Source organism: Sceloporus undulatus, chromosome 4, assembly GCF_019175285.1.
Source record: "Sceloporus undulatus isolate JIND9_A2432 ecotype Alabama chromosome 4, SceUnd_v1.1, whole genome shotgun sequence".
In the NCBI taxonomy this organism is placed as follows: Eukaryota; Metazoa; Chordata; class Lepidosauria; order Squamata; family Phrynosomatidae; genus Sceloporus; species Sceloporus undulatus.
Genome location: NC_056525.1, coordinates 70,981,368 through 71,000,999, shown reverse-complemented (window position 1 = coordinate 71,000,999; position 19,632 = coordinate 70,981,368). Strand labels below are relative to the sequence as shown.

Genomic DNA, 19,632 nt, shown 5'->3' with positions numbered 1-19,632 from the left:
TAACAGAAATGGATGCAAATCCATACTTGTTAGTCCAGCTCCACTTGGAATGTGGAAATGTCCTGATCAAAAGGAGGATGTCACATGACCAAAGAAAAGCCAAAAACACTAACAGAAATGCATGTCCATGCAAGCTTCTTCTTCGTGATGCTCCAAATGGAGAGCATTGTGGAATTCCTCCAGGACAGAAGGTGGAAATGTGGGGACATGCGCTGGAGAAAAGGAGGACATCTCTGGTCCCTCTGTATGGAGGGCTTCTGCCACACTCCTTCCCTCCTTGTAGGGTGACCAGATGTAAATAAAGTATAAACCCATGCTTCTGAGGCCAGCTCTAAAGGGGAGGACATTTTGGCATTCCTCCTGGACAGAAGATGGAAATATAGGGACATGTCCTGGGGGAAAAAAAGGAGGACATCTCTGGTCACCCTCTGTAAGGTACGGCCAATACTAGCAGAAAATGCCTGCTCCTGGTAGTGATGCTCCAAAGGGAGGAGCAGGTGTAAATAAAGTATAAATGCATGCTTCTTCGTGATGCTCCAAATGGGAGGCTGTTGTTCCATTCCTCTTGAGCAGAAGGCGGAAAGGTAGAGAGGGAGAGGTCCTGGGTGCTGCTGGGCTGCTGGGCAGCGCGTGCCTTCTTGGGCGCGTGGCGCTCTTGCTGGCAGGGCTGGGGGCGCGCGCAGGCTGCTTCCCTGCCGACCTCCTGTTGCAGCAGCAGCAACAGCAGCAGCAGCAGGAAGAGGAGCGTTCGCATCGTCGTCGTGGGCTGCAGCAGAGGCGGCGCGGAGGAGACCCTCCCTGGTTCCCGAAGCGTCGCCTTCCTGCTGCTGCTGCTGCTGCTGCTGCTCCTGGGCGGGGACTGAGTGGCGAGGGAGAGCAACAAGAGCAGCAGCAGCAAGAGCAAGAGCAGCAGTGGCGGTGGCTGGAGGGTCAGTGGGGCTGCCCTCCTCCTCCTCCTCCTCCTCCGGCCCCGTGGATGGACGAGCACCTGAGCCTGCTGCTCCGCTCCCCAGCGGCCGCCCCGTCCTCTTGCCGGCCGCCCCGGGGCCTGGGGGTGGGGGGCAGCAGCCACCACAACCTGGGCTACATTGAGCAGCCTTTCCCCGAGGGCGCTGAGGAAGGGCAGGGGGAAGAGGAAGAGGAGGAAGGGGAAGAAGAGGAGGAGGAGGAGGAAGAGGAGCTCGAGGGGGGCATGACGGTGGTGGGGGGAGAGGACCCCCTCCTGGACGACCCCCAGCCCCCCTGCCATGCCCTGCTGGGGGGGCGGAGAGCGCTATGACCACCCGGCGGCCCACACGCTGCCCCCGGCTGGACACCCCCAGCACCCCATGCTCGGAGGTGGTGGCGGAGGGGAGCACGAGTGCTGCGAGCGGGTGGTGATCAACATCTCTGGCCTGCGCTTTGAGACCCAGCTCAAGACCCTGGCCCAGTTCCCGGAGACCCTCCTGGGCGACCCCCGCAAGAGGATGCGCTACTTCGACCCCCTGCGCAACGAATATTTCTTCGACCGCAACCGGCCCAGCTTCGACGCCATCCTCTACTACTACCAGTCTGGAGGGCGCATCCGACGCCCGGTCAATGTGCCTATCGACATCTTCTCCGAGGAGATCCGCTTCTACCAGTTGGGCGAGGAGGCCATGGAGAAATTCCGGGAGGATGAGGGCTTCATTCGCGAGGAGCAGAGGCCGCTGCCCGAGAAGGAGTTCCAGCGCCAGGTGTGGCTCCTCTTTGAGTACCCAGAAAGTTCTGGCCCGGCCCGGGGCATCGCCATCGTCTCTGTCTTAGTGATCCTCATCTCCATTGTCATTTTCTGCCTGGAAACCTTGCCCGAGTTCAGAGACGACCGCGACTATGAGAGCACCGCAGGAACATTTGGGACAGGTGTCGGTCCTTTCGTGGCAGAGGTTTTCACAAATTCTTCATCCCCTCCGACCTCCATGGTGTCCTCTTTCACGGATCCCTTTTTCGTGGTGGAGACACTGTGCATTATCTGGTTCTCCTTTGAGCTGCTTGTCCGCTTCTTTGCTTGCCCCAGCAAGCCCACCTTCTCCAAGAACATTATGAACATCATTGACATTGTGGCCATTATACCTTACTTCATCACCTTGGGGACCGAGCTGGCCGAGCGACAAGGGAATGGTCAGCAAGCCATGTCTCTCGCCATTCTCAGAGTTATCCGGCTAGTTAGAGTCTTCCGTATATTCAAGCTCTCCCGGCACTCCAAGGGGCTGCAGATCTTGGGGCAGACCCTCAAGGCCAGCATGAGAGAGCTGGGCTTGCTCATTTTCTTCCTCTTCATTGGAGTTATCCTTTTTTCTAGTGCAGTCTACTTTGCGGAGGCTGATGATCCCAACTCAAGTTTCAGCAGTATCCCCGATGCCTTTTGGTGGGCTGTAGTGACCATGACTACCGTGGGTTATGGGGACATGCACCCAATCACGATTGGGGGGAAAATAGTAGGGTCTCTCTGTGCCATAGCTGGGGTACTGACCATTGCCTTGCCTGTGCCTGTGATCGTCTCCAACTTCAATTACTTTTACCACCGGGAAACCGAAGGTGAAGAACAAGCCCAGTATATGCATGTAGGAAGCTGCCAGCACCTCTCCTCCACTGAGGAACTGAGGAAAGCGCGGAGCAACTCCACAATAAGCAAGTCAGAGTACATGGTGATCGAAGAAGGTGGCATCAGCAACAGTGCATTCAAACAGGCTGCCTTTAAGACAGGCAACTGCACAGCCGTAAACAATCCCAACTGTGTGAATATTAAAAAGATCTTTACGGATGTTTAAAAGAGACCCTATACATACATACATACATACATATATATATACGTATACACACATGCACACACACACAGAGGAGGGTCTGCGTAATCGTTTATTGTGAGGAACATGCACCATTGTCAGTCTTTGTGCTCTTGTTTCATATGTGTACTTTTCTGGTCCTTCCTTCTGACCATAGGGATTTTGGGAAGGTAGAAGAACCAAGCAGATGTTAAGGGGGGAAAAAAGACAGATAAGAGGATTCAAAGAAGTACGTGCGTGCTGCTCCCTCAGGGAACAGGTTTTTGTTCTGCACTGTTTGATGCAGGGCTGGGTTTTTTTGTTTTTGTTGAGAAACCTGTTTTCTTCTCTGATTTTGCAAAGAGCAGCTCTGTTGCTGATTTTCTGTTCCCTTGCCTATCTGCACTTGTTGGACTGAAAGGTATGAAGCAAAAGCAAAGTGGACATCACCATCTTGCAGACAGTGAGGAAAAAAAAATACGATGCTTTAAACTACACAGAGCATCTCTACCATCCTCTTGTAAAACGATGCCTGCTTCTGAAACATCTAACGTGTGATGTGTGAGAGTTTAGTCTTGATTTCTTTATGCCAGGTTAGAGTCTGTGTGCTGTCTGAGTCTGCCCCAGGCGTTTGTGTAACCATTTAGATGGGATGACAACCAAAGCCTCCCTTGTGGTTCTGGATTTCTTTGGACCACAGAACCAAACAATTTCTTTCCTGAGCCTGAAATTCTTCCTATGAGGTATAGTGGGGAATCTCTCTTCCCTACAGTATGAGGTTGGAGGTTGATTGACTGGAACATATCCTGAGTGTTTGGTGTTCTGCATATCATGAATTGCTAGGCTCCGAGTAAATCACTGATGAACTTTTGGCAGTGACTACAGCCTAAGCTGGGAACCTTAGAAATAAACGGGATATTTCCATCCATTTCCAATGCATGTACGATAAGCGGTTGCATCTATCGCAAGAAGATTAAAGTGGCAAATGCGCCTTGCAGCGGAAGTTACTAATTTGGACTTGAGTGATGCAGTTTCCATAGCAATTTGGTTTCCTGGGAAACTCCCAAAGGTTGTCATGGCATCCGTTGTCTCCCTCCCCCACTCCTGTGCTGTTTCCATAGTAACCATTCCAGATGGTTCCAACTTCTGTGGTTCCACAGAAAAGCCTCTGCTCTGATAAATCACACACTCACATGCATACATACACACGGCATTAATCCCGGAGAGATTTGAGTGTGGAAACTACGGAATGTTATTCTGTATGCATCATTTTCAGATGGTCAAAATTTCCACTGTTCTGATGCCTGCAGGATCATGAAGAAAAGAAAGAATATGGGCTGGTCCTTGTGTTACAATAGAATCAAAACACCTGTTCCACTAAAACACCAGCAAACCCAATTCTCGAAGTCTCCTTTGCAATTTGGTACCTAATAATTGAAACTGGAAACGAATCTTACTCATTGTGCTACCTAACTACATAGAAAAATAAAAGATGGCCCAGTCCTCTGCTTCTTTCAGGATGAATCATTTATTAATTCATGGTCCATGACCTAGTTTTATGCAAAATACCCTTTCGTTTCGAAACATGTGGCACTGAAGACGGCCCAAAATGTTTATACCAAAAGGATGTAAATCTAGGGAAATAAACATCAGCGAATCACAAAGTATTGAGCTGAGAAATACTGAAATCATCAGGGGATTGTATGTTCATCTTCTCCCATCTACACACCTGAGGCTGTGGAATATCAGACAAGACACAGGTGAGCTATTTACTGCTGTAAGAAGACTTGCTCTTCTTAAGGTATATGTTGACATATCAGCAACATGTAATCTCAGATTTAAAACACAACCTCTGAGAGGTTTTAAAAACATTTAACATGCAACAGTGTGTAATTTTATATTTTGTTTTAAAATGCTATCATTTGTTTTTCTTAGCTCACTTATACTGAGGCTGGTTCCTTGCTTTTGTTTTAGAATCAGAGTAAAGCTTCCTGTTCTAAAGTAGACCTACTGATGCTAGTACAGGTGGTTCCTGGTGCATTTGATTTCAGGGTAAATAACAGGATATATATTTCTGCTGACACTCAGCATGATTGGCAGTGTTAGCCACAAGTGCTTTTAAAAATGTCTTTCTATAAGAATGCTACGCAGCTTGTTGACTCCTTTTAAAAACAGGCAAATCTGTAGAGCTGCAAGTTAGTGAACCATATCAGTAGTGAGGTCATGATTCAACAAGGTGGAATCACTACATATTTTGAAATTTATAAATATTTGAAAAGCAAAACATATGGCAGTTGTATACAAACCTCATGGAGTCAGTGTGTTTTGAAAAATGCTTGCCCAATACATTATAATAGTGATAGAGATGGGAAAAGTTTATTGGCTCAGCTGAGCTATTTCTTGTCCTGAGAATTAGAATTTACTTATTAGCATATGGTTTTATGCCTTTTGTATAAAATTACAGTTTACATGCAATGATCTCTTTTGATCCCATTCCATATTCACATCTACTTTTCATTTTCAGTCCATAAAACCAGCACACTGAGATAAATTACTTGGCCATATCTTCAGCTATTTGGGGCACTTATGTAGAGCTGCAATTGAATCTTGTAATTTCCACCAGCTGGGAACTGGGCTAATTACTGTCTGTGGGGTATAGAGCTGTGCCAGCAGAGTGGTCATAGTAGCTTGTCTGTCTGCAGATTTCATCATATTGTGAGTCTGGCTGGAGATAGTGAATGAGATGGAAATGTTGTAATGGGAGTCTTCTTTTCTTCTTCTTCATTTATTTATTCAAACACATTTTAACATCTGTGGAATATAATCACAAAGCAAGAACTCACTGGCCAGGCAGTTACTTTGGGTGCATCCAAAGGGATAGAGTCCTATTGTGATTTACCTACTGTTTTAGCATCAGACTCTTCCCCCCTCTGTTCTACCCTATATCACTTCCTTTTTTTTAATGTTCGGGTGTTGTTGTTTATTTAGCAAAAATAGCACCATCATGAGAGCTAGCATGGTGCAGTGGTGTTGAGCACTGAAGTAGGACTCTGGAGAGGAGGGTTCGATCTTTGCTCACCCACTGGGTGACCTTGGGCAGGTCAAACATTCCCTCAACCTCAGAGGAAAGCAAAACAAACTCCCTCTGAATAAATCTTGCCAAGAAAACCCTGTTATAGGGTCTCCTTAGGGTCACCATAGCCAGAAACAACTTGGAGACTACAGTACCATTGTCCACACATAAGGAGGTATTCACAAGCAAAAGTAGAAGTATTTGCAGAAGTATAACAATGTTAGAAAAACATCTTAAGGAGGGGAACCTTCCTGTTGCATCAATACCCATATTCCCACAAGTCCAGTGAAAATAGAGCATGATAAGTAACTGCAGAATGCTGATTCTTGGGGTTAAAACTGGAAAAAACAAGTGTGAGTGGGGGAATGGAAAAAAGTACCTTGGAAAAAGGCATGGCTTTCTAGTTGGAACCCTGAACAGGCACACACCACCAAGTAAAATTTTGCTGCTCATACAAACCACTTTTGACATTTTTCTTGAAGAAGAATGTATAAAAGAGGTTTCTCCTGGGAGAAGAGGAAATAACTTGGCACTAATTGCACTGTTCTTTGGATCTAGGCCATTATGATGAATAGGAACTGTTCTAGGAATGGGTGATCTACACCCATTACTATGTATATTAAGGGATTTATAAAAATCCAAAATGTTAGAATGAAACTCTGAAAACAGTATTTCTTTACTTCTCTTCATTACTGCCTAGATTAGAACATCATTAATCTGCACATTCTACAGGCATGGTCCAATACACTGGCACTCCATATTCGTGGGGGATCTGTTCTGGACCCCTCCCCCCACAGATACGAAAATCTGTGCATGCTCAAGACCCACTGAAAATAATGGTGGCATGGCATGCCCGCATTCCTGCTGGCTTGGTCACGTGCACACACCACAGTTGTGCTAAAACAAGAGCTTGCCATCCACAGATGGTTAAATCCGTGGATGGCAACTCCGCTGATAAGAAAGGAGGATTGTATAATGTAAGACAGGGAAATGGCTTACTCCAGAAGAACTGATTTATACTATGCAGTTAGGGGTTGCTGGCTTCTCAGGGCTGGTAACTATTCTGTGTTTTTTCATCGTCAGGTACAGCACCTTGTACAGGTATTTATAGTACAACTAGCTTAATGCCCAAAGTGGCATTGTGACTCTACTAACATCAGAGTCACAGCTGCCACTGGAGTGAGGTGTTTCGGGTCAGAAAAGTCTGTTGCAAACTTCATGTGAAATGTGTAGTCTGGCTCTTAATGTAGCCATATATCAAATAAATGTGAGCCAAAACTATATATATCAAAACTATAGCAGCGGGTTCTGCCTCTCTATCTTCACTCTGGAGAATAAGGAGTAAAGATTCACAATGTGAAGATGTTAACTGTGTTTTAATTCAGAGACATTGCCATGTTAGCCTGGAAAATCAGTAAGCAAAGGGATCTAGTAGCATCTTTGAGACTAGATCCAAAACACACTGCAGGAATAATCCAGTTTGAGACTGCTTTAACTGCTCTGGCTTAGTGCTAGGGAATCCTGGGAATTGTAGTTTATCGTGCTACCAGAGCTCTCTAACAGGGAAGGCTCAATGTCTCACAAAACTACAGTACAGTTTCCAGAATTCCCTAGCATTGAGCCAGGGCAGTTAAAGTTGTCTCAAACTGCATTATTTCTCCAGTGTGTTTTGGACCCGAAAGAAAGAAGCTGGTAGCTTGAGATTTTGTAGCATGAGCCTACTTCTTCTGATGTATGAGGTGAATGTATCTGAGGAAGTAGACTCAAGTCTACAAAAGCTCATGCTACCAACTTCTTTCTTTCAGTTACTCAAAGGTCCTACTAGATCCTTTTGCATATTGTGCTTTAATTGTAAGCCACTTTGGAGGCTGCTTTTAGGGCCAAAAAGTGCTGTGCAAATGATGGCACAATTTATGCAGTTTGCAGAAACAACAGCTACCTGGAAATAAAAATTAATAAAAAAAGAAATGAAGGGCTGATGAACAACACTTGTCTTCTCAGAACCCTTGCAGAGATTCCCTCGCTCCTGATTCCAGAAGCAAACTTCAGCTCCATACCTGCAGCTGGAGCTGCAAGGACAAAACATCCCAGAGAGGTAAGCAAGAGATGGGAGTCCACTAGGGAGGAGGAAAGCATGCCTTATCATATGACTCCTGTGACTTTTTCCACCTCTTCCACCACCCTCCCATTAAAGGAAAAGAGGTGATCATGCAAAGTATAAACAGCCATGACTGCAGATTATTTCCCACTACCCTCTGCAGTAGTGAGAAACATACTTGTTAACACTGTCCCACCCAAGTTACTCTAAAGTTGATACAGTACTAGTGTTTTTTGAGCAGGAGGAAAAATGTATGTATGCATTATGTGGAGAAAGAGAAAACCTGTTGGTCCCAAACCTAACTGAGTTCCTTCAATGTGGCAATAAAGGAATCACAGCTACCTTTGCTGTAAACTATAGGTGCCTATAGCTGCTGCTGACTAAACCATTTCTATTGTATTCTTTTTTTGCTAGATCAGAACTAAGGCACATGCAGCAGAACAAACCAAAACTCTGGACAAGCATTCCAGGCCCTGCAGTGGACAAGTGAGTATTAGTGCCAAGTATTATTGCACTTTGTCATGCCCAAGATACCATGACTACCTTGTCATTCCCCAGCTACATTTCAGGAAAAATTGCTAATGGGGAGTGGGGAACTAGGCTGAAGCATGCAGAGGGGTGGAGCATCTAGAGAAAGCATCCTTTCTCACTATTACTTCACTCACACTATCAGTTTCTGCAGCCCCTCATTATTCATCACCATCCCATGCTTCTCTTGTCTTTCCACAGGCAACCAGACAGCCATTCAGTTTTCACAGAGGCAGGGGTGGTTCCCTTCCACAATACCATGCAGACCACAAGCAAGGCCTACAGCAAGCAGCAGCAATGAACCATGGGAAACCAACTGTGCCTCTGTGGAATTTTAGTTTTCATGCTTCTGGGGCTCCTGTTCCTTTCTACAGTGCATGACAGACAGCAGTTTAACAGCTTCAGCTCTAAGCAGCATGGAGATGCTTTGATAAGAAAACCTGCCTCTATTGCTGTTCTGTCTCTCCTGCAGCTTTTAGAGGCACAGGAGCCAACAGTTGCTGCCAAAATTCATCCTGCCACTGATAATATTTAATAAAAGCTGTGACATTGTAAAGCTGTGTTTCAGCTGTGTTTGTTTTCTCATGACGGTTGGCAGGTAGGGAATCATTGTCCTCCACTTGTTCCTCTTCTGAGCTGTCCCTGTGAGGTGTATGCACACCAGAAGGCAAACAGTGAGTTCCTTAAGACAGTACTCTGTTGGAGTCAAGGATCTGCATTTTGTCACGAGCGAGGGGCACCCTGTACACACTCCCCTTGTCCCTCGCACATGATGAGGGCGTCCTCACTGCGTGGCACTGAATAGACAGCACGTGTAGTGATGACATCACTGCTGCACGGCCTCCAGATGGAGCTGTGCAGCAGCGACGTGCTCGCGCCATCGCCAACTGTTTGCAGTGGCGCAAAAAGGAGCTGCTTTTTACCAGTTCTTTTTGTGTAGCCATGCAATTTGGTTGTTGCAGCGTGGCTACGCAGCAAAGAGAGGCGGCTCCTGGCCACATCTTCCTGGTGCTCTGTACTGTGCCTGAGATATTCTGGGAGTTATAGTCTAGCCCCCATCTTTCCCATGCTCTGTTTTTTTCCTGCCATTTCTCATGAGGACCTCCAATTCACTAGGACTGAATTAGAGGGTTTTGGCATGCTAACACTGTGCTTTTCCACTTCATAATGGTTTTTTTAAAATTGTAAAATTGTGTTATGGAGCAAACAAACTAGAATAGCATTGCAGGCAGAAAAAACAAATGAGCAAACTCATGGCTGGGAGCTCTCCAGTACATTGGATGGATAAGGGCATTACAGAATGTTCTCATAAAGCAAGTATAATCTCAAACACTTTAGTACAATTGTATGAAGGATATCTGAACCTTATATTTAGTATGTCTGCAGGAAGATTGAACCCAGTAACTCATATAGAGTTATTTCTCAAAAATGTTGTTGAATACTGGTTATGTGCCTTCATATCATCACTGACCTATGGCAATTCTATCATTGGGGTTTCTTGGCAAAATTTATTCAGAAATTTGCCATTGCCTTTCTCTTCAGCTAAGAATGATATGTGTCCAATGTCACTTAATGGGTTTCTAGGGCTAAGTGGGGTTTTGAATCCTGATCTCCCAAAGTCCTAGTCTAGTACTAAAATCACTAAACCACACTGGCTCTCTACTGAAAACAGAAGAATCAGAATTCAAAATAACTGCAATATGGAATAGCAAACTTACTGGCTTTAATGGGAAATTAGTTAGCTCCTACTAACCAAATGAATGCCAAGTATACTAACTAGATTTATAAAATGGCCATGTGGGGAAAATTGATTCAAAGAAACATCCGTGTTACAAGAATGGGAGAACTCTAAGATCCAGATCATGGTTGCAGTACCTGCACAGACTATAGTGGTCTAGAATTCAATTCCAGAAAATTGTGGGGTCAGGGGACTATGCAGATTCAGTTTCTGGGAGTAGAAGGAGAAAGAGGCTCAGAAGGAGGAGTTAAGAGATAGAGGGGATGAAAAAGAATTTCACATGATGTTGCAAGTCACACTCTCTCAGCCTCACAGGATGGCAGTGGCAAACCTCCTCTTAAGAAACTTGCCAGGAAAACACTGTGATATGGTTGCCATAAGTTGGAAATGACTTGAAGGCACAGAACACAAACACACACACACACACACACACACACACACACACACACACACTGTAGGGTAGAAAGAGGTTTGGACATTGATGACTTGTGGCTTTCATTTCAGTAGTGGTTTGAATTTGCTCTGAGTTTTAGTCCAGATTTTAAAGAAGCTATCTAAGTTGTTGAACCCCATTCCCAAAATAGGTCTTGAATAGTGCCCTTAAAGTTCACACTGAAATAAAATAAATTTACCACCTCACATGGTCATCAAAGTCACCAACTGCCACTATATGTGGAGCCTAGTCCTCAGACTGGAGCACAGTGGTGAAAGAAAAGCATGGGGCTATTATTTATTTCATTTAATTAAGATACTTTTTATAACTTGTAAACTTTTGGGGGGGGCTCTGAGATACACTATAGTTAAAAACACAATATTAAATAAGTAACTAAAAAAACAATAGTGATTAGAATTACCTCAAACTCCTCTTTAAAAATTATTCTAAATGAGTCAAATTAGCAACACTTAAAAAAACAACCAAAGCAGCCATCTCTAAACAACCAAAGGCCAAGCACAATAGCACAGTATTCACTAAGTGCTGCAAATTCCAAGGAGTGGAGCCAGCCTGATCTCTCAGGAAGTGGTTCCAGAGTCAAGGTGCTGCTGCAGAGAAAGCACTCTTATGTGTACAGTATACAGCAGCCCAGCTTCATGGGGTGGTGGAATATGTAAAAGGGCCTCCATTGATGTTTTCTTGAGAAGGGTAATTCTAAGACATGCCTATTCATTCAGCACTATGTTCCTTCTGTGTGTCTTGTTTTTGCTTCCTCTTCTACCTATTTATTTTGTACTGCTCACTCTAGCTATCCTGCTGATCTTCTCTGGAGCAGGTTGGCAAGTGCAGATGGTGCAGGGCCTGAGGGAAAAATAATGTGTGTGTAGGTAGGAACTTTAACTAAAAAGGAGGCTGGCCATGATCTGGTTTACTGAATTATCAGGGGGAAAGTCTTCACTAATTGGCTGGGCTTCCAACTGAAAGATGATTTCAAAATAGAGCTTGTCTTTTCCCTAGCCACTCACATTTGTCCCAGAAAAGCGGAAGGAGATTAAGAGGTTACAGTTTGTAGAGAATGGACCTGGTGAAAACAGATCAAGGTTTCCCAGCCACCTTTCTTTGGATAAGTCATGATCCTACTTGAAGAGAAGCTGAGGATTGTCAACATTCTCTTTATGTGTCTAGGAGAACTGGGGTCAGAGACCTTAGCAAAGACTGCTAGCTAGCAGAGAAAGAGTAACAAGACCCTCTGGTTAAGTGATTTTTAAGTTCACAAGTATCAAGCTAAGTGAGGCTCTAGTTTAGTAGGGATCTTGGATTAAGGTAACAGAATGGCAAAGGCAGTAGGTTCTCGAGGAATGTTGAAGACAGGAGTCATGAAGAACAAGACCCATGCAAGAAAGAAAGGCAAGATCTAATGCAAGAAGTTGGGAGGGCCTGAGCAATGGAAATGAAAAATCAGGCCTCCTTTTTTCTTGAGTGTTTTGTAAGGTGGAGAACTGTGCTCATTGCCTACACACCCCGAAGGTATCAGGTTCCATCAGATGGCTTGGAAGCTAAGAAAATATAGCCCTGGTTAGTACTTGGATGGGAGCCCACCTAGGAATATCAGTACAAGCTGCTGTAGGCTAAATTTCAGAGGACAATGGCAAATATCTGAGTATTCCTTGTCTTAAGAAAACTATGAAAGTCCAAGGGGTCACTGTAAGTTGACAGGTAAGTTGAACACATGCACATACATCACTATGCTGTTTTCTGTTCCATTACCTATTCAACAGAAACTTGCAAAGTGCTGTGGAAATTAAATAAAAGATGACTCAAAAGACATGGATTTCTGCTGTGATACCATCCCCCAGATCCTAATATAGGGAAAGCAAAAAAGGTAGCAGAGAATGATTAACTAATTTCTTTACTCAATATATGGCATTGTCAAATGTGGGAGGACCTTTGCTAAATATGGCTTTTTGGATGTATTGCTATCTAGAGGGTGGGTCATGGTGCTTCTGATTCTTAGAATAATTACTATCCATAGGTAACTGGAATTGTATTTGCTTCATTCTGACTATTGCTTGCATGCCCAGCTGTTGTATAGACTCTGAAAGCTTGCCTTGATATCACTTGGCTGGGCTGAGCATTAGAAAACATGTCTTGGACATATCCAAAGCCAAGCCATCTCCTACACATGTGCCATATTCAGCACAAGTGCTGTTGCAGAGACCATTGTGAGTCCTTCAGCCTACCAACAGAAGAGGTGCTTAGGTACAGAATAGACTTTCTCAGGAGTAAGGGATTCCTTGGGTGTGGGGGGGTAACAGGTCACCTTCAGCAGTGATAGCTGTACTCCAGAGCCCAGAGAGCTGCACTGGTTAATTTTGGTGCCTCTGGAAAGCTACAGGACATCACCCAAGCCAACATCTGGGGGTGAGGTGTCTGGAAGAGATATTGCACCAGGTCACTTGCATCTTGGGTTTGTTTGTTTGGTGTTTTGGGCTCTGAAACAGTTGTAGCCCCCCAAAATGTCCCCACCCCCATCCAGTTAAGGATTTGTTTATTTGTTTGGCCAAGAAACTAGTTCTTTTGGATGAATTTTTGGTAGGGAAGATGTCAAAGCCTTGGATGGGTGGGGGGTCCACTTAAAGCAGGGATAAGCAAAATGCAGCCTGTGGGCTCCATGCAAACCCTATAACCCTTAAGTGTGTATTTGCGTATATATGTATGCTTCTTTGCATAGAAACTAGTTAGTCTCCAAAATCACCTGCTGATGTGGCAGTTTACTTCCCCAACCCCACAAAAGAAAAAAAAAGTTAGCTGAAAAGTAGCCCAAAGGGCAGCTGGAAGTGACATTACATTGCTCTTGCCATGCCTGGTCCAGTCCTCCAAGCAGGTGCATGGAGGAAATACCTTCCATCCCCTCTGCACTTGTGCAGCCCTGTCCTAAAGGGCCACATGTAACTCAAAAGCCGAACACTTTCTACCCCTGTTCTTAAGTGTAGGTCTCAAGGAGATTTATTGTAGGAGTATCTGCAGATGAATTTTGCATAGGCTAAAACCTAGCTCCAAAATCCAGCACCATGGATAGCTCCCTTATAATTATCCAAGCTGTCACTGTTCTTCTGTTGTCTGGATCCTGACCCTATTTGTGATTGTTTTACTTGTAACCTTGAACAGAATTTTAACACCTCTTGGGATATTCCTAGCAGTCTGCTGTTTTGGTCTGGACTAATTAGACTCTGGATTGTTATTTGACTTTGGCTTAGGATCTGTCACACTTGGTTTACTGACTCTGGTAGGACTCTGCTTATTTTCACTCTGGCACGTTCTCAGACTCTGTGCCTGGACAGTCCTTGGCTGGTCTTTTTGCTGTCTGTGAGTGGCTTTAAAACACTGTCACTGAACAGTAGTATGCAGAGGGATCTTGTAGCACCTTTGAGACTAACTGAAAGAAAGAACCTTGTAGTGTAAGCTTTCATAGACTACAATCTATTTCCTCAGATGCAACTCTATCAAGTACCAACTTCTTTTTTAGTTGGTCTCAAAGGTGTTACAAGATCCCTTTGCATACTGATATTCCAGACTAACATGGCTATGTCTTTGACTCTGTACTACTTACAGAGAATGGAAACAGGACAGGAATGCCCCTGCAACAAATAATTGCAGAACCCCCCATCCTAGCAATCTCAGTCTCATTATGAGCAAAAGAAATAACAAGGGTCCTTTTTTTTATTGATCTTCAAAGTAACACCAGGGGCCTGTGTGTGGCATAGTGGTTTCAGCATTGAACTATGACTCTGGAGATCAGTATTTGATTCTCTGCTCAGCTATGGAAGCCCACTGGGTGACCTTGGGTAGGTCACATCCTCTCAGCCCCAAAGAACTCTGTGCTAGATTCACTTTAGGGTCACCATAAGTCAGAAGCAACTTGAAGGCACACAACAACAGCAACAATGAAGTAATACCATTTGGCAGTCATTGGCACCACAAGGAACTATTTACAAGTATTTTGTTGATTTTTAATGTGTCAAAATTCCGATCTCCACTATTTTTTTTCAGTTGTGTGTGAAGCCTGTACAGGTGTATAGATAATGGAGTGGCTGGCATTATGAAAAAATTTTGGTGGGTTTTTTGGGCTATGTGGCCATGTTCTAGAAAGGTTTCTTCCTGACGTTTTGCCAGCCTCTGTGGCTGGCATCTTCAGAGAATCACAGAGGCTTCCCCCCCTTCATTTGTATGGTTTGTGGGTTTGTGTACTTTCAGTTATATTAACAGAAATATTTCTATACTTAATGCAGATTGGTGGGAAGAAATGCATTGTTCCAACTAGAGTAGACCCACTGAATCAATAAGAACCTAAGCAACATTTCTGTAATTATATTGAGTCAGTGGATATGGTCTAGTTGGGGATAAACAAATAGGTATAGGCTATTAGCATTAATTATCCCTGGGTATATTTCTCTTATACCCGTGTTAGGAGGTAACTATGCTGAATGTAGCTGAGTATTTGGGATGACAGCACCTACTTAAATTGTTTATTTATTCCCTCCAGAACAAGAGGCATGAAGCTGACAACAATAGGTTAAAAACAAATTATAGGGTAATTGTACTCAATGTCCGTTAGGCCCCAAATTTCCATGAGCTTAGAGCAGAGTTTCTTAGCCAGGATTCCTTCTAACCCTAGGGTTGTGCAAGAGGTTGCTAGGGGTTCTGTGAGATTTTATGAGTGAGATAAAAAAGCTGAGAAAACCTGGCTTAGATTTAAGAAATGATGCTACTTCTGAAATATGGTCATGCATTAGAGTAGTGGTCCCCAAACTGTGCCCTTTAAGAGATTTTGGATTTCAGCTCCCAGAAGCTTTGGCCATGTTGGCCAATAGTCTGGGATTCTGGGAGCTGAAGTCCAAAATCCCTTAAAGAGCACAGTTTGGGGACCACTGCATTAGAGGGTGCTTCCAGATGAAGCTGTTATGGTACAATTGGCCTGATTTGTTCAAAAAGTTTTACTAGAGGTTCAAATGATGTTGCCTTCTGTTTATGTGATTTTAAAAAAGTTATGTATTATATTTGTATTCCACCTTTATCCTAAAATGGGATTCAAGGTCGAATGCCTATTAGCTTCATATATGAATTATTCAGGAATGGGCAGGAATAGCTTTCTGAATCATAGAATCATAGAGTTGGAAGAGACCACTAGGGCCATCCAGTCCAACCCCCTGCCATGCAGGAAATCCAAATCAAAGCATCCCTGACAGGTGGCCATCCAGCCTCTGTTTAAAGACCTCCAAGGAAGGAGACTCTATCACTCTCCGAGGGAGTGCATTCCACTGTCGAACAGCCCTAACTGTCAGGAAGTTCCTCCTAATGTTCAGGTGGAATCTCTTTTCCTGGAGCTTGCATCCATTGCTCCGGGTCCTGTTCTCCGGAGCAGCAGAAAACAAGCTTGCTCCCTCTTCAATATGACATCCCTTCAAATATTTAAACAGGGCAATCATATCACCTCTTAACCTTCTTTTCTCCAGGCTAAACATCCCCAGCTCCCTAAGTCGTTCCTCATAGGGCATGGTTTCCAGACCTTTCACCATTTTTGTCGCCTTCCTTTGGACACGCTCCAGTTTCTCAATGTCCTTTCTGAATTGTGGCGCCCAGAACTGGACACAATATTCTAGGTGGGGCCTGACCAGAGCAGAATACAGTGGCACTATTACTTCTCTTGATCTAGACACTATACTTCTATTGATGCAGCCTAAAATAGCATTGGCCTTTTTAGCTGCCGCATCACACTGTTCACTCATGTTCAACTTGTGGTCTACTTGGACTCCTAGATCCCTTTCACACGTAGTTTCATTCAGCCAGGTGTCACCCATCCTATATCTGTGCATTTTATTTTTCCGCCCTAAGTGCAATACCTTACATTTCTCCGTGTTGAATTTCATTTTGTTAGCTTTGGCCCAGCTTTCTAGTCTATTCAGGTCATTTTGAATCTTGATCCTGTCCTCTGGGGTATTAGCTATTCCCCCTAATTTGGTATCATCTGCAAATTTGATAAGTATGCTTCCAATTCTGTCATCCAGGTCATTGATAAAGATGTTGAATAGCACTGGGCCCAGGACAGAGCCCTGTGGGACCCCACAGGTCACTTTTCTCCAGGATGAAAAGGAGCCATTGTTGAGCACCCTTTGGGTTTGGCCGGTCAACCAATTACAGATCCATTTAACAGTTCCTTTGTCTAGCCCACATTTTACAAGCTTGTTTGCAAGAATGTCATGGGGAACTTTGTCAAAGGCCTTACTGAAATCAAGATATACTATATCCACAGCATTCCCTTCATCTACCAAGCTGGTAATTTTATCAAAGAAAGAGATCAGGTTTGTCTGGCATGACTTGTTTCTCTGAAACCCATGTTGACTTTTTGTGATTATGGCATTGCCTTCTAGATGTTCACAGACTCTCTGTTTAATGATCTGCTCCAGAATCTTTCCTAGTACTGATGTCAGACTAACTGGACGATAATTGTTGGGATCCTCTTTTTTCCCCTTTTTGAAGATGGGGACAACGTTTGCCCTCCGCCAGTCTGCTGGGATCTCTCCTGTTTTCCAGGAGTTTTCAAAGATTATTGCCAATGGCTCCGATATTACATTTGCCAGTTCTTTTAATACCCTTGGATGGAGTTCATCTGGTCCCGGAGACTTAAATTCATTTAGATTAATAAGGTGTTCCTCTACTACCTCTTCACTTATTCTGAACTTTTGAGGAAGATCTGAACTCAGGGAAATGATAAGGAAATGCTCAGCATCCCCAAACCCTGGGATCTCCTTTGCAAGAATAAGTAGGACCAGTCAGCTATGTGCCCATTTTTCAAAGCGATAACTGTATTAAGTCTATAGGTTTTTTTTTTGGTTTTTTGGGCTATGAAGCCATGTTCTAGAAGAGTTTTTTCCTGACATTTCCCAAGCAGCTGTGACATCTTCAGAGGATGCTGGCATGGAAGAGAGCACGGTATATATACTGTTGGGTGAGAAGAAGGGATTTGCATGTTAATCTGTGTATTGTTCTGTTGTTGAAAGGCCTCAGAGTGTCTATTTAATTAATGATCCGTTGTCTCCTGGGAAACCTCCCTCAACCTGGGTAGTTTTCACTTGCATGGGCTGGGTCTTGATTTTGGTATTTTTTCAGGACTGGAAGCCAAACTTTGGTGGGTTACAGACCGCTGAAATGAAAGTCTTCAAACATGCCTTAGTTTCCCCTATCCTGAAAAAACCCTCTCTCGACCCCTCTTCCTTAGCTAGCTATCGTCCAATCTCTCTTCTTCCTTTTCTCTCTAAGGTGTTGGAACAAGTTGTCTATTCACGCTGTCTTGAGTTTCTTGAAACCAACTCCATTCTGGATCCCTTCCAGTCTGGTTTTCGCCCACGGCGCTCCACAGAGACGGCCCTTACTAAGATTTCGAATGATCTTTTGCGGGCCAAGGCGAATGGCCTTTATTCTATCCTTGTCCTACTCGATCTGTCTGCGGCCTTCGACACTGTGGACCACTGTCTCCTAATAGATGTACTCTCTGACCTTGGTTTCTCGGGCCTTGTTCTCGATTGGTTCACATCTTACTTGTCAGATCAATCTTTTTCAGTGGTCTCGGGTGGTCAGACCTCGTCTTCTGTCCCCTTATCTGTTGGAGTTCCTCAGGGCTCTGTTTTGGGTCCCCTTCTGTTCTCTTTATACACACTCTCCCTTGGCAAACTTATCAGTTCTTTTGGTTTCTCCTACCATCTGTACGCCGATGATACCCAACTGTACCTTTCCACCCCTAATCTTATGCCTGAGCTAGAGCAGCAAGTGTCATCCTGTTTAACAGCTGTCTCCCATTGGATGCACCATCGGCGCCTGAAGCTCAATATGTCCAAGACCAAGCTTCTTGTTTTCCCTCCTAAGCCCACCCTTCACTACTCCTTTTCTGTTTCTGTCAATAACATCTCTATCCAGCCGGTCCAGGAAGCCCGCAGTCTTGGTTTCATCTTTGACTCCTCTTTGTCATTTATCCCTCAGATCCAGACTACAGCCAAAGTCTGCAGATTTTTTCTCTACAATATCGCCAAAATCTGTCCATATCTCTCAGCTTCTACCGCTAAGACACTGGTCCATGCCCTAGTGGTCTCACGACTGGACTACTGTAATCTCCTCTTGGCAGGGCTTCCCCTCTCTCATCTCTACCCATTAATTTCTGTTCAGCATTCAGCTGCACACATTATTTCACTCGCTCACCGTTATGATCATGTCTCCCCTCTGTTGTCCTCCCTTCACTGGCTCCCTTTTCCTTTCCGCATCAGGTACAAACTCTTGCTACTCACCTTTAAAGCCCTGCATGGGCTGGCCCCTCTTTATTTAACCGATCTTCTCTCTCCCTACATCCCTACTCGCACTCTCCACTCTGGTAGCCAAAGTCTCCTCTCCCAACCCAGGATCTTCTCTGCCCCATCCCGGATCCATCCCTTCTCTCTTGCTGCCCCTCATTCCTGGAACCTTCTTCCTCTGCATGCACGGCTCATCACTTCCTTAACCAGCTTTAAGGCTGAGCTGAAAACCATATTGTTTAGGGAAGCGTTCTCAGGGAATTTGTGATTGTCATCTGGCTGTCTGACAATATTTGATGTGATGTGATTTGTTTTATATTTGATGTTTTTAATTTGTTTTTTCTTTTCTATATAGTAATTTTAACTATTCCTCTTTTAATTGTTATTATTTTAGAATGTACGCCTTGGGCAGGCTTTTATATTCTCTCTAATTTTACTGACTTTGTACAGCGTGTGTATAATTACAGCGCTTTAGAAATAAAGTTTAATAATAATAATAATAATAATAATAATAATAATTGCTGCATCCGGGAACCGCAGCAGCCAAATGGTGCGGTTCCCAGATGCAGCAAAGAAGGAGCGCGAAAATCGCGCTCCTTCTTGCTCCCTGGAAGAGATGCCGCGAGGGGCGTCTGGCGGT

General features: G+C 44.3%; 1 protein-coding gene across 1 annotated transcript in view; it reads left to right on the top strand.

The window, feature by feature from the left end:
- The first annotated feature begins 583 nt into the window (after positions 1-583).
- LOC121929622 (potassium voltage-gated channel subfamily A member 3-like) overlaps positions 584-19,632 on the top strand; it is a 31,926-nt gene continuing 12,877 nt past the window's right edge. Inside the window, 4 exon segments of the mRNA XM_042465372.1 lie at positions 584-1,261; positions 1,263-4,543; positions 7,858-7,951; positions 8,369-8,440. Of these exon segments, the coding sequence (XP_042321306.1) occupies positions 977-1,261; positions 1,263-2,789 (1,812 nt within the window). The 5' untranslated portion in view covers positions 584-976 and the 3' untranslated portion in view covers positions 2,790-4,543; positions 7,858-7,951; positions 8,369-8,440.